This window comes from Sphaerodactylus townsendi, linkage group LG17 (assembly GCF_021028975.2).
Source record: "Sphaerodactylus townsendi isolate TG3544 linkage group LG17, MPM_Stown_v2.3, whole genome shotgun sequence".
NCBI classification, from domain to species: Eukaryota; Metazoa; Chordata; class Lepidosauria; order Squamata; family Sphaerodactylidae; genus Sphaerodactylus; species Sphaerodactylus townsendi.
The window spans coordinates 1,164,204-1,184,375 of NC_059441.1; the positions used below are offsets into that span (position 1 = coordinate 1,164,204).

The window sequence follows — 20,172 nt, forward strand, 5'->3', positions numbered from 1 at the left end:
AGATAGATGATAGATAGATGTGTGTACATATATGTATTTGTGTGTATGTATATATGTATGTGTGCATATATATGTATGTATGGGTGTGTGTATATTTACGTGTGAATATTTGTGTGTACATATATGTATGTGTGTATATAGGTAGGTAGGTAGGTAGGTAGATTAGACAGACAGACAGACAGACAGACAGACAGTCAAGGTTTTGTTGTGAGGGGGGAAGGGCACGGAGATTGTAAACCCCTTTGAGTCTCCTACAGGAGAGAAAGGGGGGATATAAATCCAACTCTTCTTCTTCTTCTTCTTCTTCTTCTTCTTCTTCTTCCCTCAGCCCTGTGATGTGAACCCACCGGGCTGGAGCCGGGCCTGAACTTTGGCGGGCTGTCAGGGCCGAGGGGGAGGCGCGCGGCGGGAGGCGCGCGGCGGCCTGGAGGCGCCCCTGTTCCCCCCCCCCCCTCCCCGCCCGCTGGCTGGCTGGCTGGCGCCTGTCCTGCGGCCCCGGGGCTAAAGTTCCCCGCCGAGGCTGAGGGCGGCGAGAGAGGCCGGGCGGGCAGAGCCGAGCTTGCAGGGAGGGAAAGCGGCGGCGGCGGCGGCGGCGAGGGCAATGGCGGCGGCGGGCGCGAGCAACCTGTCGGTGGTGGTGCACAAAGCGGGGGACCTGCGCTTGGTAGGGCTGCTGGCCGCAGGGAGGGAGGCGGCAGGGAGGGAGGCTGGCTCGCCCTCGCCTTGCAACGCGGCTGCGGGGTTGCCAGCTGCGGGTGGGGAGATTCCGGGAGACGTGGGGACAGCGTGCAGGTGAGGAGGGAGAGCTCAGCGTGGAGGGGGTGTTGGCTCAGTTTGCATGCCAGAAGGACAGCTTGCCCTTTGCTCCAGCAGAGCTGATTCCTGCAGTCTGGGGGGGCGGGGGGGATCAGGTATTCGGGCTGTGGAAAGTTCCATGATTTACCTGTCTGAATTGCAGTGTGGCTGTACAGGTAGCAGAAAAATCCAGCCCCTCCCCCAACACCTGAAAGACGACCTTCACCCAGGCTGTGATCACCTTTCATGAGTCAGCGCTGGCTCCAACCTGACCAAGTGTGCATTGCATTGACTCATGGAGCACCTTCCTTGGGAAATTGGGTGGTTTCATCCACTCTTAAAGACTTCCAAAGAAGCCAAGTGGTTGCGGGTTTTTTTTTCCTATCAAGTTGTGTGCAGCCACATTTTCACAGGAAAATGACTAGTGATCTCTTTGATCTGAGATTGCAAATGCCTTAACAGACCAGGTGCTCGGGAGCAGCAGCAGCAGCAGCAGCAGGCCATTGCTTTCACCTCCTTCATGTGAGCTCCCCAAGGCACCTGGTGGGCCACTGCGAGTAGCAGAGAGCTGGACTAGATGGACTCTGGTCTGATCCAGCTGGCTTGTTCTTATGTTCTTAAAGGCAGGATCCCTTATTTATTATGTTTCGCACGCAAACACTGGCTGCAAGTCCTAGGCTCGCTTCTTTGGAACCAAGAGTGGTCGACAAACATTGTAGAGATCCTTTCCGGATATCAACATGGGACTTGTTTGCCATAGACCTGTTTTAGAGTTGCTCCCAAAGCTTTATTTATGTACTTAAAGGAATTAAATAACCAACCACAAGCTCCTGCAGTCAGTGGCGTGCCAAAACTTTTGGAACCTGCTCTTCGCCTGCAACTGGAAACTTCCTTGTTGAAATATTCGTAGAGCTGTTTTTCTCCTCCGGGGGTGAGGATCGCTAAAGGGGAGGGTGTGCTTTTTTTGGTGAAGTTTTTCCAATTTGGAAACGGTTTAGAGAGGATTCCGAAGCAAATTCTTCCAAAGACCCCAGGGCTCTTTCTGTTCATATTATGAACTTTACCCTGCATCCAAATTCAGAGAGGAGTCTCTTATAATTGAAGGTTTTGTTCTTGTAGATTGGTATTGTTTATTTTCCCTGTATAGTAAAATTTTAAGCCTTGACCTAAGGGTCTGCAACCTGCGGCTCTCCAGATGTTCATGAACTACAATTCCCATCAGCCAGGGGCTGATGGGAATTGTAGTCCATGAACATCTGGAGAGCCGCAGGTTGAAGACCCCTGACCTAGACAGACCAGGCCAGCTCCATCTCATCAGATATTGGAAAAAAGCAGGTTAGCCCAGGGAAATATTTTGATGGGAGAACACCAAGGAATCTCTGCACAGAGACAGGCAATGGCAAACCACCCTATGACAGTGGAGGCGAACCTATGGCATGGGTGCCAGAGGTGGCACTCAGAGCCCTCTCTGTGGGCACGCGCAAACAGAGCCCCCCCCCCCCATCTAGGCTGGCCTGGGCTGCTGGACTCAATTATTAGCATTAAACCTAAGACCTAGTTTTGGGGAAGCAGTGTAGGTAACGCTGTTAAGCCCTGTTAAACCCCACTGATTTTCATGCGAAGAACTAAAGCGTGATCCTTGACCTGGGAGTAAGCTCCGTTGCTGGCAATGGGGCTTGCTTCTGAGCAAACCGTCCTAGGGCTGTGATTCGCCTGTTGGAAGAGTTGCACAGTTGCTTCAAAGCAAAACCACCGACTACCACCAAAGCTTACTTCTGAGTAACGCACCGACTACCACCAAACTTACACCTGAGTAACGCACTCGGAGCCAACCGTTTTTTCTGAACTAAAACCTCAGTGTTCAGGTTAAATTGCCGTGTTGGCACTTTGCGATAAATAAGTGGGTTTTGGGTTGCAATTTGGACACTCGGTCTCGAAAAGGTTCGCTATCACTGCCCTATAATATCTCTTCTCTTTGAAAAGTAAAAACCTTGTGGGGTTGCCATAAGTCAGCTGCAACTAGACTGGGGGAAGAAAAAGAACTTTAAGCAATTATATTTCAGAATCATAAAAGGCTTAAACTAATTTAGGAAGGTTTACGTTGCCTGGCTGGCTCGCCAGGAGATGAAACATGCAAAACTTCAGCCACAGATGGAAGCATGAAGTTCAGCACGAGATAAAGCAGTCTTCGCTCAATGTCAGATTCCCCCAAAACTGAAACAAACTCCATGTAGAGCAGTGGTGGCGAACCTGTGGCACGCGTGCCAGAGGTGACACTCAGAGCCTTCTCTGTGGGCACGCGCGCACAGAGTTCGTCATGTGGGGGGAGTGGAAAAGCCCCCCCACACACACCTAGGCTGGCCTTTCTTCTGAGTAAACCCTCCTAGGGTCATGATTCTCCCGTTCAAAGCGTTGCACAGTGGCTTCACTAAGCTTACTCTTTGCGATAAATACACTTTGCGATAAATAAGTGGGTTTTGGGTTGCAATTTGGGCACTCGGTCTCGAAAAGGTTCGCCATCACTGATGTAGAGGTTTATTCAAGATCTGGAAGACAGCTCAGAAAAGCCAAGACTAACTTTTCCCACGCAGTGATCAGTAATATGTTTTCACATTCCCCCCCAACCCCACACACACACACGTGAGAACAGTACAGTGAAAATATGCAGACAATAAGATAGTAAGCACTGACTCCACTGTGCGTGGGCTTGGCCAGCCCCTGGAGATTCCAGGCAGAGAAGGCAGCCCAACCCCCACCCCAGTAAAGCACAAAGCAGCCCCCAAGGCCGTGGCGGCGAACCTTTGGCAATCCAGATGTTATGGACCACAATTCCCATCAGCCCCTTCCAGCATGGCCAATTGGCCATGCTGGAAGGGGCTGATGGGAATTGTGGTCCATAACATCTGGAGTGCCAAAGGTTCGCCACCACTGCCCCAAGGCATCCTTTCTAGCAGGCATCCTGACACCTAGACGGTTATACACTTTTAAGCTCAAGGGACATAAGAAGAAGAAAAGTTTGGATTTATACCCTGCTTTTCTCCTGTCAAGAGACCCAGGGCAGCTTCCAAACTCCTTTCCCTTCCTCTCCCCACAGCAGATGCCTTGTGATGGGATGGGGCTGAGAGAGTCCTGAGAGAACTGTGACTAGCCCAGGGTCACCCAGCAGGAAAGTAGGAGGAAGGAAACAAATCACCAGATAAGAGTTTGCCACTCATGTGGAGGAGTGGGGAATCAAACCCTGTTCCCCACATTGGAGTCCACCGGGTCTTAATCATTATACCTCGCTGGTTGTGATGTTGTGTCACGTGCTCAGTTAGGCTGAAAACCTAAGTAGATTACTACCATATATACTCGTGTATAAGTCGACCCGCATATAAGTCGAGGCACCTAATTTTACCACCAAAAAAATGGGAAAATTTATTGACTCGTGTATAAGCCTAGGGTGGGAAATGCAGCAGCTGCTGGTAAATTTCCAAAATAAAAATAGATACCAATAAAAATGTTTTTGAATATTTATTTCAAAGAAAAACAGTATGGTATCAACAATAACTTTAAAAGTTCTGAGGTGGAATATTTAACTCTCACAGACAGGATCTCTTCAGAGTTTCATAGGGAAGATGCTCAACAAGATCCCCCCTTTTAAAAAGTTCCTACAGGTTCCCATTCAACACGGATAGCTTATCATTACACAGTGAAGATGCTTGCGTGGTGATGGCAGCCGCTGCCCCAAAGCAAGTCTTTTTTGCAGGGCTGCAAGCTCAGCTGTTCACTTGCAAATAAGTCGAGGGGAGCTTTTTTTTAAATAAATGCCATTAAATTCAACTGAAACAGATTTACCTTATATACTCGCGTATAAGTCTACTTTCTCAGCACATTTTTTGTGCTGAAAAAGTAGACTTATACGTGAGTATATAAGGTAAATCTGTTTCAGTTGAATTTAATGGCATTTATTTATGGCTGGGATCAGGCCGGCATGTCTGTGTCCAAGAATGTTCCATAATGTTAAACACTCCCCCCCCCCCCGCCCCGTGGGGATTTCATTAAGTAGTATGTACTTTTTTCAACTTGTGGTTTGGTAGATGGTGAGTGTTTCTCACATCTCTATTTTTTAAAAATCCTGATGCGTTTATCTACCTCTGAGCAAGCTTCCACCGGTATGTACCTTTGACCTTTGCCTTGACATGGTGCATTCTGACGCAGGCCGTCTAACTCACTCCTCTGATGATATCTTGGAGTAAAAAGAAGTCATAGGTAGCTGCACTGGTCCGAAGCAAAATCCCAAGCAAGACTTTTTATGAGAACCTTCTGAAATGACACAGAACAAACGATGTGCAGGCTTTCGAGTTCACCAAAACCATTCATCAGGCAGTATGTTACAAACATTTGTTTTATTTTAAGCGTGGAAGGAGGGGAACAGATGTCTCAGGTCATGATCTGAAGACCCAGACCCTTTCCGCACATGCAGAACCAGTGGTGGGATCCAAAAATTTTAGTAACAGGTTCCCATGGTAGTGGGATTCAAACTGTGCCGTAGCGCCAGTGGGGCTGGGCGGGGCACGACGGAGGCATGGCTGGGCATTCCTGGGGTGGGGCACTCCTGGGCGGGGCTGTGGGAAGGACGCAGCTGCTGCGCCGGTCCTTGGATGGGAAACGAATGCATGCAGGCGCAGGCTGCCACGCACACCAGTGCAACTCCTGCTAGATTGCTTCAAGTTCTGCGCACTACTGCTGAGAGGAGGGGTGTAACTAAGGCAAAAATCACGTGGCAAAATCACCAATTAGTAACCCCCTCTTGGCACACACAAATAATTAGTAACCTACTCTCGGGAACCTGTGAGAACCTGCTGGATCCCACCTCTGTGCAGAACAATGCACTTTCAATCCACTTTCACAATTGTTTGCAGGTAGACTTTGCTATTCCGTACAGTAAAATCCAGCTGCAAAGTGCACTGAAAGTGGATCAAAAGTGCATTCTGCAAGTGCGGAAGGGCCCCCGGTCTTGTCAGCATCCTAGGCCAAATGCTGAGCAGGCATGTAGATTTAAATGGAGCTCGTGTCAGGTTGTACCTCAGCTTCCTAGGATCATGAAGTAACAAATGAGATCCTCGCGCTGGAAACATAAAGGCCAGCAATAGTCCATATGCAAACTGAATTGCCTCCCTTCTGTTTCCTTACAGGAAAACCGACCAATGCCTGAACCAGGTCCCTATGGTACGTTCGTGTGCATTAGTTGATTTCCATCTTGTGGATCCTTTGAATATATTTTGTGTGTACGGTTATGCGATTCATTGCTTCTCCTCTAGATTGATGCTTGATGGTTGTGAAAGGGACCTTTCTCAGCAACTTTGAAAGAAGTAGGTCTTGCCTACAGAATGTGGCAAACCTAGCCACAAGTGTAAAGATAGGGCTTGCCTCTAGAAACAAGGTAATGTTGGATGCAAGTAAAAAGATAGCAGACCAGTAAACTTCACTGCAGGGACTTGCTGTAACCTTGCTCCAGAAGACCAGGAGTCTTGAAATCCCTCCCCACAACCATTTCTCTTCTGCAAAGCTTGTTAAACTTTCAGCACCAAGGAAAGATACTGCATTTTCCCTCCAGCTTCTTTATTAAATTTCCCTTCCTCCATTTTAAAAATCTGCTCTGCATTGATTTTAATATCATTTTGTAATTTTAAATCTGTAATGCTATGGGCCTTTAAAAGGTTGTGTTTCTTTAGATATTTTCATGCTGATTGTTATTACAGTATCGCAGTTTTGCTCGATATTTAACTTGCTGTTGGACCGCATAAATCGTTTTAGCTATGTTGGAAACTCCAGAAAACCTGCAGGGGGCAGGTTTTGACCTGAGGGGAATCAAATAATCATAGAGTCGGAAGGGGCCATACAGGCCATCCACTCATTCCCCCTGCTCAATGCCTAGAGCACAGGTGTCAAACTCACGGCCCTCCAGATGTTATGGACTACAGTTCCCATCATCCCCTGCCAGCATGATGCTGACAGGGGATGATGGGCACTGTAGTCCACAACATCTGGAGGACCGCGAGTTTGACACCTGTGGTCTATAGCATCCCTGACAATGTTCATTTCCTTCTTGAAAACAGCCAGTGAGGAGAGCTCGTATATCAATCCAAACTCTTCTTTTTCTAGGCATCAGATTCCACTCCTTCGGCAGAACTCTTGGGAATAACTCTTTCTGCTCCATCTCTTTTCTGTCAGATGTGCTTCTGAAGATGCATTCTGTTGGAATCTGCGGCTCCGACGTTCACTACTGGCAGCGTGGGCGTATCGGGGACTTTGTGGTGAACAGCCCGATGGTGTTGGGCCACGAGGCTTCAGGAACCGTTGTCAAAGTGGGCTCTTCTGTAACCACGCTGAAGAAAGGTGAGCCAAGGCCAAGAGTGGACTGGGACACTTAAACAGCCCCACAGCTACTTGACCTCAATAGCTCTTGCAACAAGCAAGCCTGTGCGTGCTCTCGTAGCTGCAGCCCAGGTGTGAACTGAATGCAGCCTGCGGAGCTGCCGGGATCACGGGAGAACCTGGGCTCAGGTTGTTCCTGCCCCCCAGGGCAAGCAGTGCATTCAGAACTTTAGCAGACCAGGAAATAGACCCTGTGATCAAAAACCTTTCCAGTGGTTGAAGGGCAGATTTCTAAGACCTATTTAGTGGACAGTGCACTTCATGGCAGTTATCTCCACCAAGGGGACCCTGCATCAGAAATCTGCCAGATGATCCCAGACTTTAGAGAAGAAGTTGAGTTTTGGAATAATCCACAGCTTGGAGAGGGGGCTAAGAATCCTGTGGCTTAAGAAGAGAGTAGAAGAAGAAGAGTTTGGATTTATATTCCTCCTTTCTCTCCTGTAGGAGACTCAAAGGGGCTAACAATCTCCTTGCCCTTCCCCCCTCACAACAAACACCCTGTGAGGTAGGTGGGGCTGAGAGAGCTCCGAGAAGCTGTGACTAGCCCAAGGTCAGCCAGCTGGCGTGTGTGGGAGTGTACAGGCTAATCTGAATTCCCCAGATAAGCCTCCACAGCTCAGGTGGCAGAGCGGAGAATCAAACCCGGTTCCTCCAGATTGAATACACGAGCTCTTAACCTCCTACGCCACTGCTGCTCCCATTTGGTTAATTGTATTCCCCTAAGATCTCTTTGCCTAAAGTGCTGGGGTGCATGTTGAGAGCCAGCATGGTATAGTGGCTAAGAGCAGGTGGATTCTAATCTGGAGAACTGGGTTTGATTCCCCACTCCTCCACCTGAGTGGTGGAGGCTTATCTGGTGAACCACACTCCTACATTCCTGCTGGGTGACTTTGGGCTAGTCACAGTTCTCTCAGAACTCTCTCAGCCCCACCTACCTCACGAGGTGTCTGTTGTGGGGAGGGGAAAGGAAAGGAGCTTGTAAGCCACCTTGGGTCTTCTTACAGGAGAGAAAAGTGGGGTATAAATCCAAACTCTTCTCTGGTTTCTGGCCTCAGTTCCCTGATCTCCCACCTTCCTTGGAGTTGCACACAAGTTCTTTTTACATCACCGTTTGCCTAGTCTTTGACCTTGCTGTATCTGTTATCTCTCCCCCCCCCGCCCCCCCCACACACACAGGTGACCGAGTGGCTATAGAACCTGGGGTTCCTCGAGAAACCGATGAATTCTGCAAATCCGGGCGGTACAACCTTTCTCCGACCATCTTCTTCTGTGCGACTCCCCCTGATGACGGGAACCTGTGCCGTTATTACACGCACAATGCTAACTTTTGCTACAAGTGAGTTTCAAGCACCTGTCGGCAGGTGCTTTTGTGCAGAGAGGAGTGGTGGCGAACCCCATCCAGAGGTGACACTCAGAGCCCTCTCTGTGGGCATGCGCGCACAGAGCTCGTCATGTGGGGGGAGCGGAAAATCGCCCCCCACACACACACCTAGGCTGGCCTTGCTTCTGAGTAAACCCTCCTAGGGTCATGATTCACCTGTTCAAAGCGTTGCATGGTTGCTTCACCAAGCTTACTCCCGAGTAACGCGCGCCTCAGAGCAAACAGTTTTTTTCTAAACTAAAACCTCAGTATTCAGGTTAAATTGCCATGTTGGCACTTTGCGATAAATAAGTGGGTTTTGGGTTGCAATTTGGGCACTCGGTCTCGAAAAGGTTTGGCATCACTGAGCTAGACTAAATTTATCCTCCAGGTTATTTTGGAGCAGTTAAGATAGTAACAATTACTGTAATGAATCCATGATCGCAGTCGAGTTGTGCAAGATGTCCTACTAGATGACCGTTGAGGTCCCTTCCAGCTCCGTGTTTGTGTATATCTGAAGAAGGGGGTCTCTCATCCACAAAAGCTGATACTACAATACATTTCAGCTCCCCAAGATTCTTCTTTTTGGGGTTTTTCTTTTTAAATCCTAGGACTGCTCAGCGCGTTTGGGACTCTTTAGTTTGGAGAGGAGATGTCTGAGGGGGGATATGATTGAAGTCTATAAAATTATGCATGGGGTAGAAAATGTTAACAGAGATAAATTTTTCTCTCTTTCTCACAATACTAAAACCAGGGGGCATACATTGAAAATGCTGGGGGGAAGAATTAGGACTAATAAAAGGAAACATTTCTTCATGCAACACGTGATTGGTGTTTGGAATATGCTGCCACAGGAGGTGGTGATGGCCACTAACCTGGATAGCTTTAAAAGGGGCTTGGATAGATTTATGGAGGAGAAGTCGATGTATGGCTACCAATCTTGATCCTCCTTGATCTGAGACTGCAAATGCCTTAGCAGACCAGGTGCTTGGGAGCAACAGCAGCAGCAGAAGGCCATTGCTTTCACATCCTGCACGTGAGCTCCCCAAGGCACCTGGTGGGCCACTGCGAGTAGCAGAGTGCTGGACGAGATGGACTCTGGTCTGATCCAGCAGGCTCGTTCTTATGTCCAGCAACGTTGTCTGAAGGAGCAGGTGTGACAGACAGATCTTTGCATACAATTATTTGCAGGTTTTGAACCAAAGAAGTAATTTTGTCTCCCCCCCCTCCCAATTAGCTGGTGGAACTTACTCTGGCTAAATTTTCTGAAGAGTAATCCTGGTTGAAGGTTTAGAAAGGATTAAGCAACCGGGCATGGCAGTCATGCTAATTCACAAGGTATCACTAAATAATTGCTGGGAACGAATGACAGGACTGTGGATCACTGCCTAGCGGTTTTCTCATCTGGTGACTGAGTAATACCCAGCATTAGTTAATGTGGAAAGGGTTATCCCTCTAAAAAAAAAGCTTCGTTGAATCATTGAGCCAACACACAGATTACAGTGGCTAATGATTAACAAGGTAGATAGCCGTCAAGCTGCATTGTTTTTTTTAAATTTACATTGGCCGATTACCCAATGTAATTGAGTAAATTTACATTGGCCCCGCCCTTGCCCCTCTCTGATGCAAAAGTCGCGCCAGAAATGCTCACGCTTTACTGACGGGGCAAGAGGAAGTGCATCGGAACAGGAAATCATGCCTCAATGCGTTTCCTCTCTTGGTGTGCTGCAGGGAGGAAGCATGTTGGGGCCAGATTTTTTTCGCCCCGACGTGCTTCTGCTCGGCGTGCGCTCCAACTGCCAGTGCGAGGCAACTGCCCCGTGGGTAACCGGCCATTCAGAAATCCTCCGGGGTGTCTTTACATTTCAACAGATGACTTCCTAGTTTTAAATTTATTTATTTATTATATTTGTATGCCACCTTTACGGGCTCAGGGTGGCTTCCATCACATTTGTTTAGCTTTGATTTGTTGTTTAGCTGTATTATGATTTAATTTTGTTGTACACTGCCAAGAGCCCTTCGGGAATAGGGCGGTATACAAAACCAACCAATCAACCAACCAATCAATCAATCAACCAACCAACTGAGCGATCGATCGATCGATAGATAGATAGATAGATAGATAGATAGATACAAACATTCTCAAATGTAAAATCATGTGATAGGAATCTAAGACTAAAACAGATATGGATGAAAACATTGGTGAATAGTAATTGTAGCGGGGAATGAAGGAGGGGAAAAGCGGGTGGAAATAGTTGATGATCAGTCCCAGTCTGTGTTAAATGAGGTGTAAGAGGTGGGCCACATTTCCGTGTAGAAGTTTGCAGTTTTAACCACACATATTAGGTCCCTCCGCTCGTCGGAGGATCGCCTGCTGGAGATCCCTGGCCCACAGAAGATCCGGCTGGCCTCTACAAGGGGCCAGGGCCTTTACAGGCCTGGCCCCCCACCTGGTGGAACAGGCCCCCTAAAGAGATCCGGGCCCTGCAGGACCTTCAGAGCTTCCGCATGGCCTGTAAAACGGACCTGTTCCGCCAGGCTTTTGGCCAGCCGGGTTAGCCATCGGACCCTTGTACCACCTAGGCCTCCCGTAGGTCTGGAGGGGGATGGAAGGGTATAAGTCGCCTCGGGTGTTTGTATAAGTTGTTATAATGAGAATTTCAAACTGGTTCTACTGATTTTATTGGAATTTGATGTACACCGCCCTGAGCCCTTTGGGGGAGGGCGGTATAAAAGCAAAATAAATAAATAAATAAATAAATGTATGTATGTATGTATGTATGTATGTATGTATGTATGTATGTATGTATGTATGTATGTGCAATTGGGGGGGGGCGATAATAAATACACCCTGCCTGACCTGGGTGCTGCAAGAGCTGTTCATTCAAAAGGCATAGTGAAAATTAAACTTAACAATGAACACTAAAGTGATGACATGAGAGAAATCTTCCAGAATTGCAGCGGTTAAAAGGTGCTACTGAAATTTACATTTCTATTCATCCCTGGTGGTATTGGGGGGTGGGAAAAATGAACTATGTATTGTCGAAGGCTTTCACGGCCGGAATCACTGGGGTCCTCTGAAGATGCCAGCCACAGATGCAGGCGAAACATCAGGAGAGAATGCTGCTAGAACACAGCCGTACAGCCCGGAAACCACACAGCGCCCCAAAACGAACTATGTCTGTCTAGCATTATTTACCATCCACTGGTAGAAGAGTAATACTGTTATGTATTGGAGTTTAGCTGTTCCTAAGCACGACCTTCGTGCCGGCGTGTTCTTGTTCTTTGCTGCAGGCTTCCAGATAACGTCACCTTTGAGGAGGGTGCCCTAATTGAGCCCCTGTCTGTGGGGATCCATGCCTGCCGAAGAGCCGGGGTGACCCTTGGAAGCAAAGTCTTCATTTGTGGTGCTGGTAGGAAGTGATTGCTTCGTTTTTTCCCCCAAGCCAGATGTCTGCCTCTCAGCTCAAGGGCTGGTTGCAATACCTTCCGCAAGAGATGTCAAAAGAAAGCTGTTTCTAGCATTGGGTGGTTCCTGGATTGCACATAATGCCTCTCAGGTAGTTCACTATAGTCATACTCTGTCCCACCACCCAGGTTCTGTTGTGGACAAAAGAGGCTTAGAAGCACATGGTGGGACTTCCGGTGGAATGGCATTTCCCTTTGGTTGAGTCTCTGAGCGCTCCCAGGCTACACATTGCCATTAGGGGCGATTTGTGCTGGCTGCTGAGGAGGTTTTTCTTTAGCTGTCTCCTCCCCAGATATTGGGCATCTTAAATTTTATAGGGGGACTGGAAGGATCTGGATTTTAGACCCACTGCTTCTGAAAAAAAATCCAGAATCAGCAGTTTAAGTTGAGCCGTTGAGCTCTTGGAAACAGCCTCCTTCTTATCTTTATTTATTTTCATCGTTAGTCTTTGGCCCCTACCGCCCATGCAGAATAATGCACTTCCAATCCACTTTCACAATGGCTTGAAAGTGGATTTTGCGATTCCGCACAGTCCAGCTGCAAAGTGCACTGAAAGTGGATTGGAAGTGCATTATTCTGCATGTGCGGAAGAGACCTTTCTTTCTTTTTCTTTTTTTAATCTTTCCCTATTTTATCTCTTTTTTCATTTTTAAAATGTATTACGATGATCGTTGCTATTAGTGTTACCTTTAAGAAGCATTTTTGATGTCCTGCCTCTATGTACAGCAGTGGCGTAGGAGGTTAAGAGCTTGTGTATCTAATCTGGAAGAACCAGGTTTGATTCCCAGCTCTGCCGCCTGAGCTGTGGAGGCTGATCTGGGGAATTCAGATTAGCCTGTGCACTCCCACACACGCCAACTGGGTGACTTTGGGCTAGTCACAGCTTCTCGGAGCTCTCTCAGCCCCACCTACCTCACAGGGTGTTTGTTGTGAGGGGGGAAGGGCAAGGAGATTGTCAGCCCCTTTGAGTCTCCTGCAGGAGAGAAAGGGGGGATATAAATCCAAACTCTTCTTCCAAAACTCTTCTTCTACACCACAGATTGCCTTCTAGGGTATCTCTTTTTCTGCTTTTCTTTCAGGACCAATTGGACTCGTGACTTTGCTTTGTAGCCATGAAAGTCGTAGAACTTCACAGAGTGATGATCGAGTAGGTAAGATCCCCAAGCTCGCCGGTCCATAGCTACTGATTGCACTTGCCCTTCCATTACGCAGGGTTTTTTTAATGGAACTCAGTACGAGAGTTCTTAGGCCGTTTGAGAACTGATGCAGCTAGTAGAGGAAGTATAACGTGCTTAGGGACTGATGAAGTTTGTTCCTTGTTTCTTTGGAAAAGGGAGAAGAGGTTGAGGAAGAAATGGGGGGGGGGGGAATGCCCCAAGAGCGTCCCTGCATGCAAACCCCCCGTGGCGTCGTGGTTAAGAGCAGGTGGATTCTAATCTGGAGAACCAAGGTTGATTCCCCACTACTCCACCTGAGTGGCTGAGTCTTATCTGGTGAATCAGATGTGTTTCAGCCCTCCTACATTCCTGCTGGGTGACCTTGGGCTAGTCACAGTTCTCTCCCAACTCTCTCAGTTCCACCTAGCTTGCAAGGTGTGTGTTGTGGGGAGAGGACGGGAAAGGAGTTTGTAAGCCTCCTTGAGTCTCCGTACAGGAGAGAAAGGTGGGGTATAAATCTAAACTCTTCTTCTTCTTCAAACCACTGGAAGAAGGCACATTTATGGCCCAGCCTGGCTGTGCATGAGAAATTTCCTCCCAGTGGATTAACTTCCAAACCACATATCAGATGATGGTTTTTCATTTCTCTCCAGATTGCTCTGTGTCATTAGTTCTGAGTCAATGCCAGGATAAATCCCTGGTCACGTTTGGTGGCAGACCCAATATCTTCAGCTCTGTGGGCAAGAAGCTCACTGAATCAGAATCTTTGTTGAAACTTGAACAACAGAATTGCCTGCTTGGCCTGGTGCACAAAGTGTGACGGCTGGACTAGAACCTGTGTACTTAAAAATATAATGTTCTATGCAGAGGATATTTCTAGTTCAGAGGGACATTTGGGCCTGTGAGCCTCATCTGCAGTAAGAAGGGGTACAGTCAGTGGTTGGATTCAAATCATTTAACAACCAGTTCCGGTGGTGGGATTCGAATAATTTAACAACTGGTTGTTTACAAGCACCATTTTAACAACCGGTTCTGCTGAAGTGGTGCGAACCGGCTGAATCCCACCACTGGGTACAGTCCAGACCTGGGATGTATCATCCTCAGACATGATTTGGGGATTGTGATGGGGATTGTGGGATCCCCTCTGTTTGCAGAGAGGCATTATCACTTACGTTTTAATCAGTTTCTACAGCGTTTGACACTCATATCTTCTGTCACAGACTTATCTGCTCCCCGCCTGGAAAAGGCTAAGGAACTCGGGGCCGACTTCACTGTCGAGATTAAGAAGGAAAGCCCTCAAGAGCTGGCCGATAGGGTGAAAAACACGTTTGGTTGTATGCCGGAGATAACCATGGAGTGCAGCGGGGCTGAAGCCTCCATTCAGACTGCAGTATACGTGAGTCTCTCTCAACTCCTGGCTGATTTTGAATCTCTCTGGTGATATTGTTGCTCTGATAGAAATGACAGAAAATTGTCTTCCCGCCTTTTGTACATTTCTTTGAATTCTGTGGCAATGAGGCTGTTATGAAAGAGGGGTTTGTCTTGTTGCTGCTTGGAAGAAAGACTACAAGATGTGTTGCTCAGCGCCTTGAGTGTGTTTCTTTTGCCTCCTACCACAATCTGTTGTCCGCCACTATTGGTTACCTTTTAATCCGGTTTTTCCTCCAAGGCATGTACGTGTTTCTCCCTGCTCCATGAGGAAGGAATGTCAGGCTTGTATACCTCCCTCCCCCGGAGGGCTCAGGTTTGTTTCCCTGCTCCTCCACATGAAGCCTGCTGGGTGACCTTGGGCCTGTCACCGTTCTCTCAGAACTCTCTCAGCCCCGCCTACCTGACAAAGTGTTTGTGGTGGAGACCGAAGCGTACCAAGGGTAAATGGCGCCCGGAGACAAATTGTCTCCAGGATGCCCCCCCAGGCTCTGCCCCCCTAGCTCCACCCCCTGATGCCCCCTAGCTCCACCCCCACTGCCCTCGACCCCGCCCATGTCACCATGGACATGGGCAAGGTCAAGGGTGCCCACCTCCCCCCCAGACTTCCCCTGCCGGCTGGGATCCCAGCTGGCAGCCTCTTCTGACCTCCCATCTGGGCAGGCCAGAAGAGACTGCAGTCCCGGCCTCGGAGACCTTCTTTTATAAGCACTGAGGCCAGGGGGTGGGGCTTGGGGAGCAGGAAGGGATGGGAGCCCAGCCAGCAGGGGGGGAAGGAAGGGAGGGGGGATCCAGGGTGGGGTTGAGGGCACTTGCAGGCAGCAGGAAGTCCTGCTGCCTCGTCGTTTTTTTGCGTGCCTCGGATGAGGTTGAGGCACGTGAAAACGACGAGACAGCAGGACTTCCTGGTCACGTGGGGGGCCAATTTTGCGCCCCCCATTGACCCAGAACAGTGGCGCCACAGGGACAAGGGAGTACCCCTTGCAATCGCCCAGAGCAGATCACACAGCCCCTCCTGGGTGGGGGAGGAAGGGAAGGGAAACGTTTGAGACTCCTTACCGGAGAGGAAGGTGGGGTATAAATCCAAGCTCTTACTAACCACAGCCAACCCTGTTTTAGCTTCTGAGATCTGAAGAGACTGGGCTACCTTGGGCCACTCAAGGTAGGCTTGAGCCTCTGTGCCACACCCCATTTACTAATAGTTAACCTCCCAGGAAGAAGAGAATGAAAGAGATTCTTGCCTCCTGACATCTCAACTTTTGGAGATCTTCCAGGGGCTCCTGCTAGCTCTCTCCACAACAATGTGTTCTTCAACAAAAACCCTCTGGTATCTTTATGTTAACATTTGTCTTGGCCTGCAGACCTAGGCAGTCTGGCTACCTCTTACACAACTCCCTATTTTTTTTTCCTCAGTAGGGAGATGTGCCGCCTGATTTGTCTTTTCTGTTTCCTTCTCAGGCAACCCGTTCCGGAGGGACAGTGGTGTTGATTGGCATGGGACCCGAAATGGTCACTTTGCCCCTGGTGAGCGCCGCTGCGCGGGAGGTGGACATCAAAGGGATATTTCGATACTGCAACACGTGAGTATTTTCCAGCGGATCCAGATGTGCAGACAGTGCTCTGTTGATAAGTGATACGCCAAGAACAAGAGGAGGCCTGCATTTTAAAAAATATAGCATTCACTGCAGAGCTAGCTGCCCATACAGGGCGTATTGAGAGTCTGGGCAATGTTTATGGTACAGCTTTATCTTTAGCGATATGACTCTTCTTGCGTTACCGCTATTGTTCTGTTTCCGAATATTCCTGGGAAGAGTCATTGACCTCATCCTCTCTGACAGTTATAGTCTCATGAAAGGTTTCCCATAGCTGGCTTTGCAGTTGGGATAAAAGAACATGTTTCCTGTTTTCACGTTCACATGTATCCACGCAGACAGCGATTGGAGCCCACAGAAATAATCCGGGTTGCTGTCGCGCCTTCGCACGGAGACATGTCTATTTTTTTAAAAAATTACTTCCCACCCATGTGTACGCAGGCATGCGCAAATGAACCCCCGCAGCCATGCCGATGTCCCACGATATGACCATCTGCACCTGCGTAGCTACGCAGATGCAAGCCGCAGAATTTTAAAAAAGGAAAGGGGAGGCAAATAATGCGTCTTCTTCCAGGCCATTCGTTTGCCAGCAGCTACAACCTGGGATTTAAAAAAAGAATTGCTATTTTCGTGATTTTCAGAAAACCCGGGTTGAGGGAAATAACACACGGCAGACTTTTTTGGGGGGCAGGACCTGTGCGAAGTCCCCTCCCAAAACGGGTTATTTAGCGTCCTACTCTGGTGTTTATTGGCCCGTGCGGAGGGGGCCTCAGTCTGTTCTACTCTAGACCAACATGGCTAGCTTCTGATTCTAGGTCTCGCGCATTCCCAGCTTCTCCGGGATATCTCTTCATTTGTATCAAACCATTCTTAATTTATCAATGCAGTTTAAAAAGCTACACATACAAGAAGAAGAAGAAGAAGAGTTTGGATTTATATCCCCCCTTTCTCTCCTGCAGGAGACTCAAAGGGGCTGACAATCTCCTTTCCCTTCCCCCCTCACAACAAACACCCTGTGAGGTGGGTGGGGCTGAGAGAGCTCTGAGAAGCTGTGACTAGCCCAAGGTCACCCAGCTGGCATTTGTGGGAGTGTACAGGCTAATCTGAATTCCTCAGAGAAGCCTCCACAACTCAAGCGGCGGAGCTGGGAATCAAACCCGGTTCCTCCAGATCAGAGTGCACCTGCTCTTAGCCACTGATCTTAGCCACTACGCCACTGCTGCTCCTTTATTATTACAAACCTTTATTAGGCATGAATAGCTAAAAAAAAATCATGGCAGGAAAAGGCGAACAATTGAAGACAAAATAGGTTGAACATCTCTTACCATCAAGACCTGCAGCAGAAACTGGGCTGTTTTCCCCAGCACCGTAAGATCGTTACCATTCAAGAGTTTTACAATGTTCGCTTTTGGAGAACAGTTACTTATAGGCCCCAGTAATGAAGCATCCCTAAATAGCTTGTATTTTGGGCAGCTGAGCAAAATAAGTTCGAGTGTTTCAATGAGAGTTGGGCGGTGTGGACGCACTCTATCCGATGAATAGCGTGGAACCCACCAAGTTGCCAGTGTCGGAAGCGATAGAATGGTCTTTTACATTCCGATAGTGATTCTCGGCTGATTTATTCTGCTGACGGTGGCGATCCTCCTGCCTCGTCGTGTTTATCAGAACAGGCTATTACAGGGGCGTAACGAGGCAGCCCTGGGCAAACTGTAGCCCTGGGCAAAACCTGAGTTGGATGCCCCCCCATGGCTGGCCACTCCACCACAACCAAATTTTTTTTGCACCAGGACATTGGTGCCAGCAGGGGGTGCATTTTTAGTCATATCAGCACCGAAATTTTCAGCATATCATCAGGTGACTGTCCTTATGCTACCTCCCAGGTTTGGTGAGGTTTGGTTCAAGGAGTCCAAAGTTATGGACTCCCAAAGGGGGTGCCCCTATCCCCCATTGTTTCCAGTGGGAGCTAATAGGAGATGGCGGCTACAGTTTTGAGGGTCCATAACTTTGGACTCCCTGAACCAAACCTCACCAAACTTGGGGGGTAGCATAAGGACAGTCTCCTGATGATACGCTGAAATTTTGGTGCCGCTAGCTTAAAAACTGCGCCCCCTGCAGGCCAAAAATGGAAAACCACTAAAAATACCCAAAAACGAACCCAGCATTTTGATGCCCTCCACAAGGTGATGCCCTGGGCAGCTGCCCACCTTGCCCAATGGGCATTACGTCAGTGGGCTATTAAAAATGTCAGACTTCTACAAATCCTTATTTCAATGTTCTTGGCAGGTGGCCCATGGCTATTGCGATGCTCGCATCGAAGAAAGTGAATGTCCAGGCGTTGGTGACTCATCGTTTTCCTTTGGAAAAGGCTCTGGAAGCTTTTGAGACAACTAGAAAGTGCGTTGGAATCAAAGTCATGCTGAAGTGCGACCCCAACGACCAGAATCCTTGAAAAATCAGAAAGCTGCCCTCTGACCCCTCTCTCTTGTTAGGAGGACAGAGCACAACAAGGCAAGCGCTAATTGCTCAAGGGCTTTCCCCAGCCCTAAAATTGCAGAAATGTGGAAGTAATCAATCATGATTCTTAAACTCTTTAGCCGAAAACAGATGTTGAAATTGATTGAGTCAACAAATCGGTAGAAGGTGCTTGACAATAAACAACGTAGAGTTGAAATACCTTCACTGCAGAGCCTTGTCTCGTAACTCTTGCCGGGTTGTGCTACTCCAGATGTACGTGAGGGAGCAATCTGCGTAAACTTTCCCCCAAATAACAAACAAATATGTTAGGTGTTCATGTGGTCTGGACTGGATTAACATTGGGCAGGTGGTTTCTCAATAATCCAGGTTGTTAGTTTTGTACGTCCAATGAGTTATGTTTGTGTTTAAGTGTGGGAGTACTAACATACGTAATCCCTACTTGCAGTTCGAAATGGTTCAACCAGAAAAAGCTGTGGTGTGCTCAGTTTTGGGGTTAGGGGCACCCAAATCCTGTGCTCGGATACTCTGTGCCTTACCAGCTAATGCAATGGGGCCTGCAACCTGTGGCTCTCCAGATGTTCATGGACTACAATTCCCATCAGCCCCTGCCAATTGGCCATGCTGGCAGGGGCTGATGGGAATTGTAGTCCACGAACATCTGGAGAGCCGCAGGTTGCAGACCCCTGCAAATATGTGTTTAGTGTGCCATGCTAGCCAAGCTGCTTTTAGGTACCCCCGCACCCCACCCCCAGGAGACTGTTTTGGTGTTTTTTCTGCTTTGTACAAATCCCTTTAAGTGCAAATCTTGACCACTGTGCTGTGGAAACACAAGAAGGATGTACCCAAATCCTTCCCTTTCTTTAGGAAGTCCTCTTGGATCAGTGCTGTGACGAGAGCCACTTCCTCATAACGTTGTAGCCCTGAAGATGAGGTGGACACATTTCAGCCAGTGGATAGATTAATGGCTGGGCTGTAGTTTTGAAGGAGGTTAACAAGAAAGTGTCCACTTAGCGATGTAAGATCTTCCATTCCAGTGGGCCTAGGGCAGAAACCCGTAAACGTACTACAATCTCCAGGGTCGTATTCCACTGTATCTGTGTCGCCACTAACCTCACTCTGTTCTGATTGTAAACTGAGCCATTGGATTGTTGTGGGTTTTCCGGGCTGTGTGGCTGTGGTCTGGTGGATCTTGTTCCTCATGTTTCGCCTGCATCTGTCGCTGGCATCTTCAGAGGCGTATCACATTCTGTGATACAGCTCTGAAGATGCCAGCCACAGATGCAGGCGAAATGTCAGGAACAAGATCTACCAGACCACGGCCACACAGCCCGGAAAACCCACCACAATCAGTTGAATCCGGCCATAAAAGCCTTCGACAATACATTGAGCCATTGGAGTTCAGGCTTAGCAGGGTCTGTTCGATAGAGCCAAAGGTCTCACGTGGTATAGCTGCTGCAAGTGCTCTTAGGTGTAATT

General features: G+C 48.4%; 1 protein-coding gene across 1 annotated transcript; it reads left to right on the forward strand.

The window, feature by feature from the left end:
- Nucleotides 1-398: 398 nt before the first annotated feature.
- Nucleotides 399-18,900, forward strand: SORD (sorbitol dehydrogenase). Its single transcript, XM_048481964.1, has 10 exons — nt 399-664; nt 5,973-6,006; nt 7,012-7,176; nt 8,392-8,551; nt 11,870-11,988; nt 13,124-13,180; nt 13,529-13,537; nt 14,422-14,597; nt 16,088-16,209; nt 18,505-18,900. The coding sequence occupies exons 1-10, from the start codon at nt 602-604 to the stop codon at nt 18,668-18,670; spliced, it is 1,071 nt and encodes a 356-aa protein (XP_048337921.1). The 5' UTR covers nt 399-601; the 3' UTR covers nt 18,671-18,900.
- Nucleotides 18,901-20,172: the final 1,272 nt, after the last annotated feature.

What these genes read in the sequence shown, in the direction of transcription:
- SORD (XM_048481964.1), top strand. Translation starts at nt 602, where the DNA reads ATGGCGGCGGCGGGCGCGAGCAACCTGTCGGTGGTGGTGCACAAAGCG. An exon ending in TGTAACCACGCTGAAGAAAG is followed by an intron (nt 7,177 to 8,391) that starts GTGAGCCAAGGC and finishes CCACACACACAG; the next exon opens with GTGACCGAGTGGCTATAGAA. An exon ending in AATGCTAACTTTTGCTACAA is followed by an intron (nt 8,552 to 11,869) that starts GTGAGTTTCAAG and finishes TCTTTGCTGCAG; the next exon opens with GCTTCCAGATAACGTCACCT.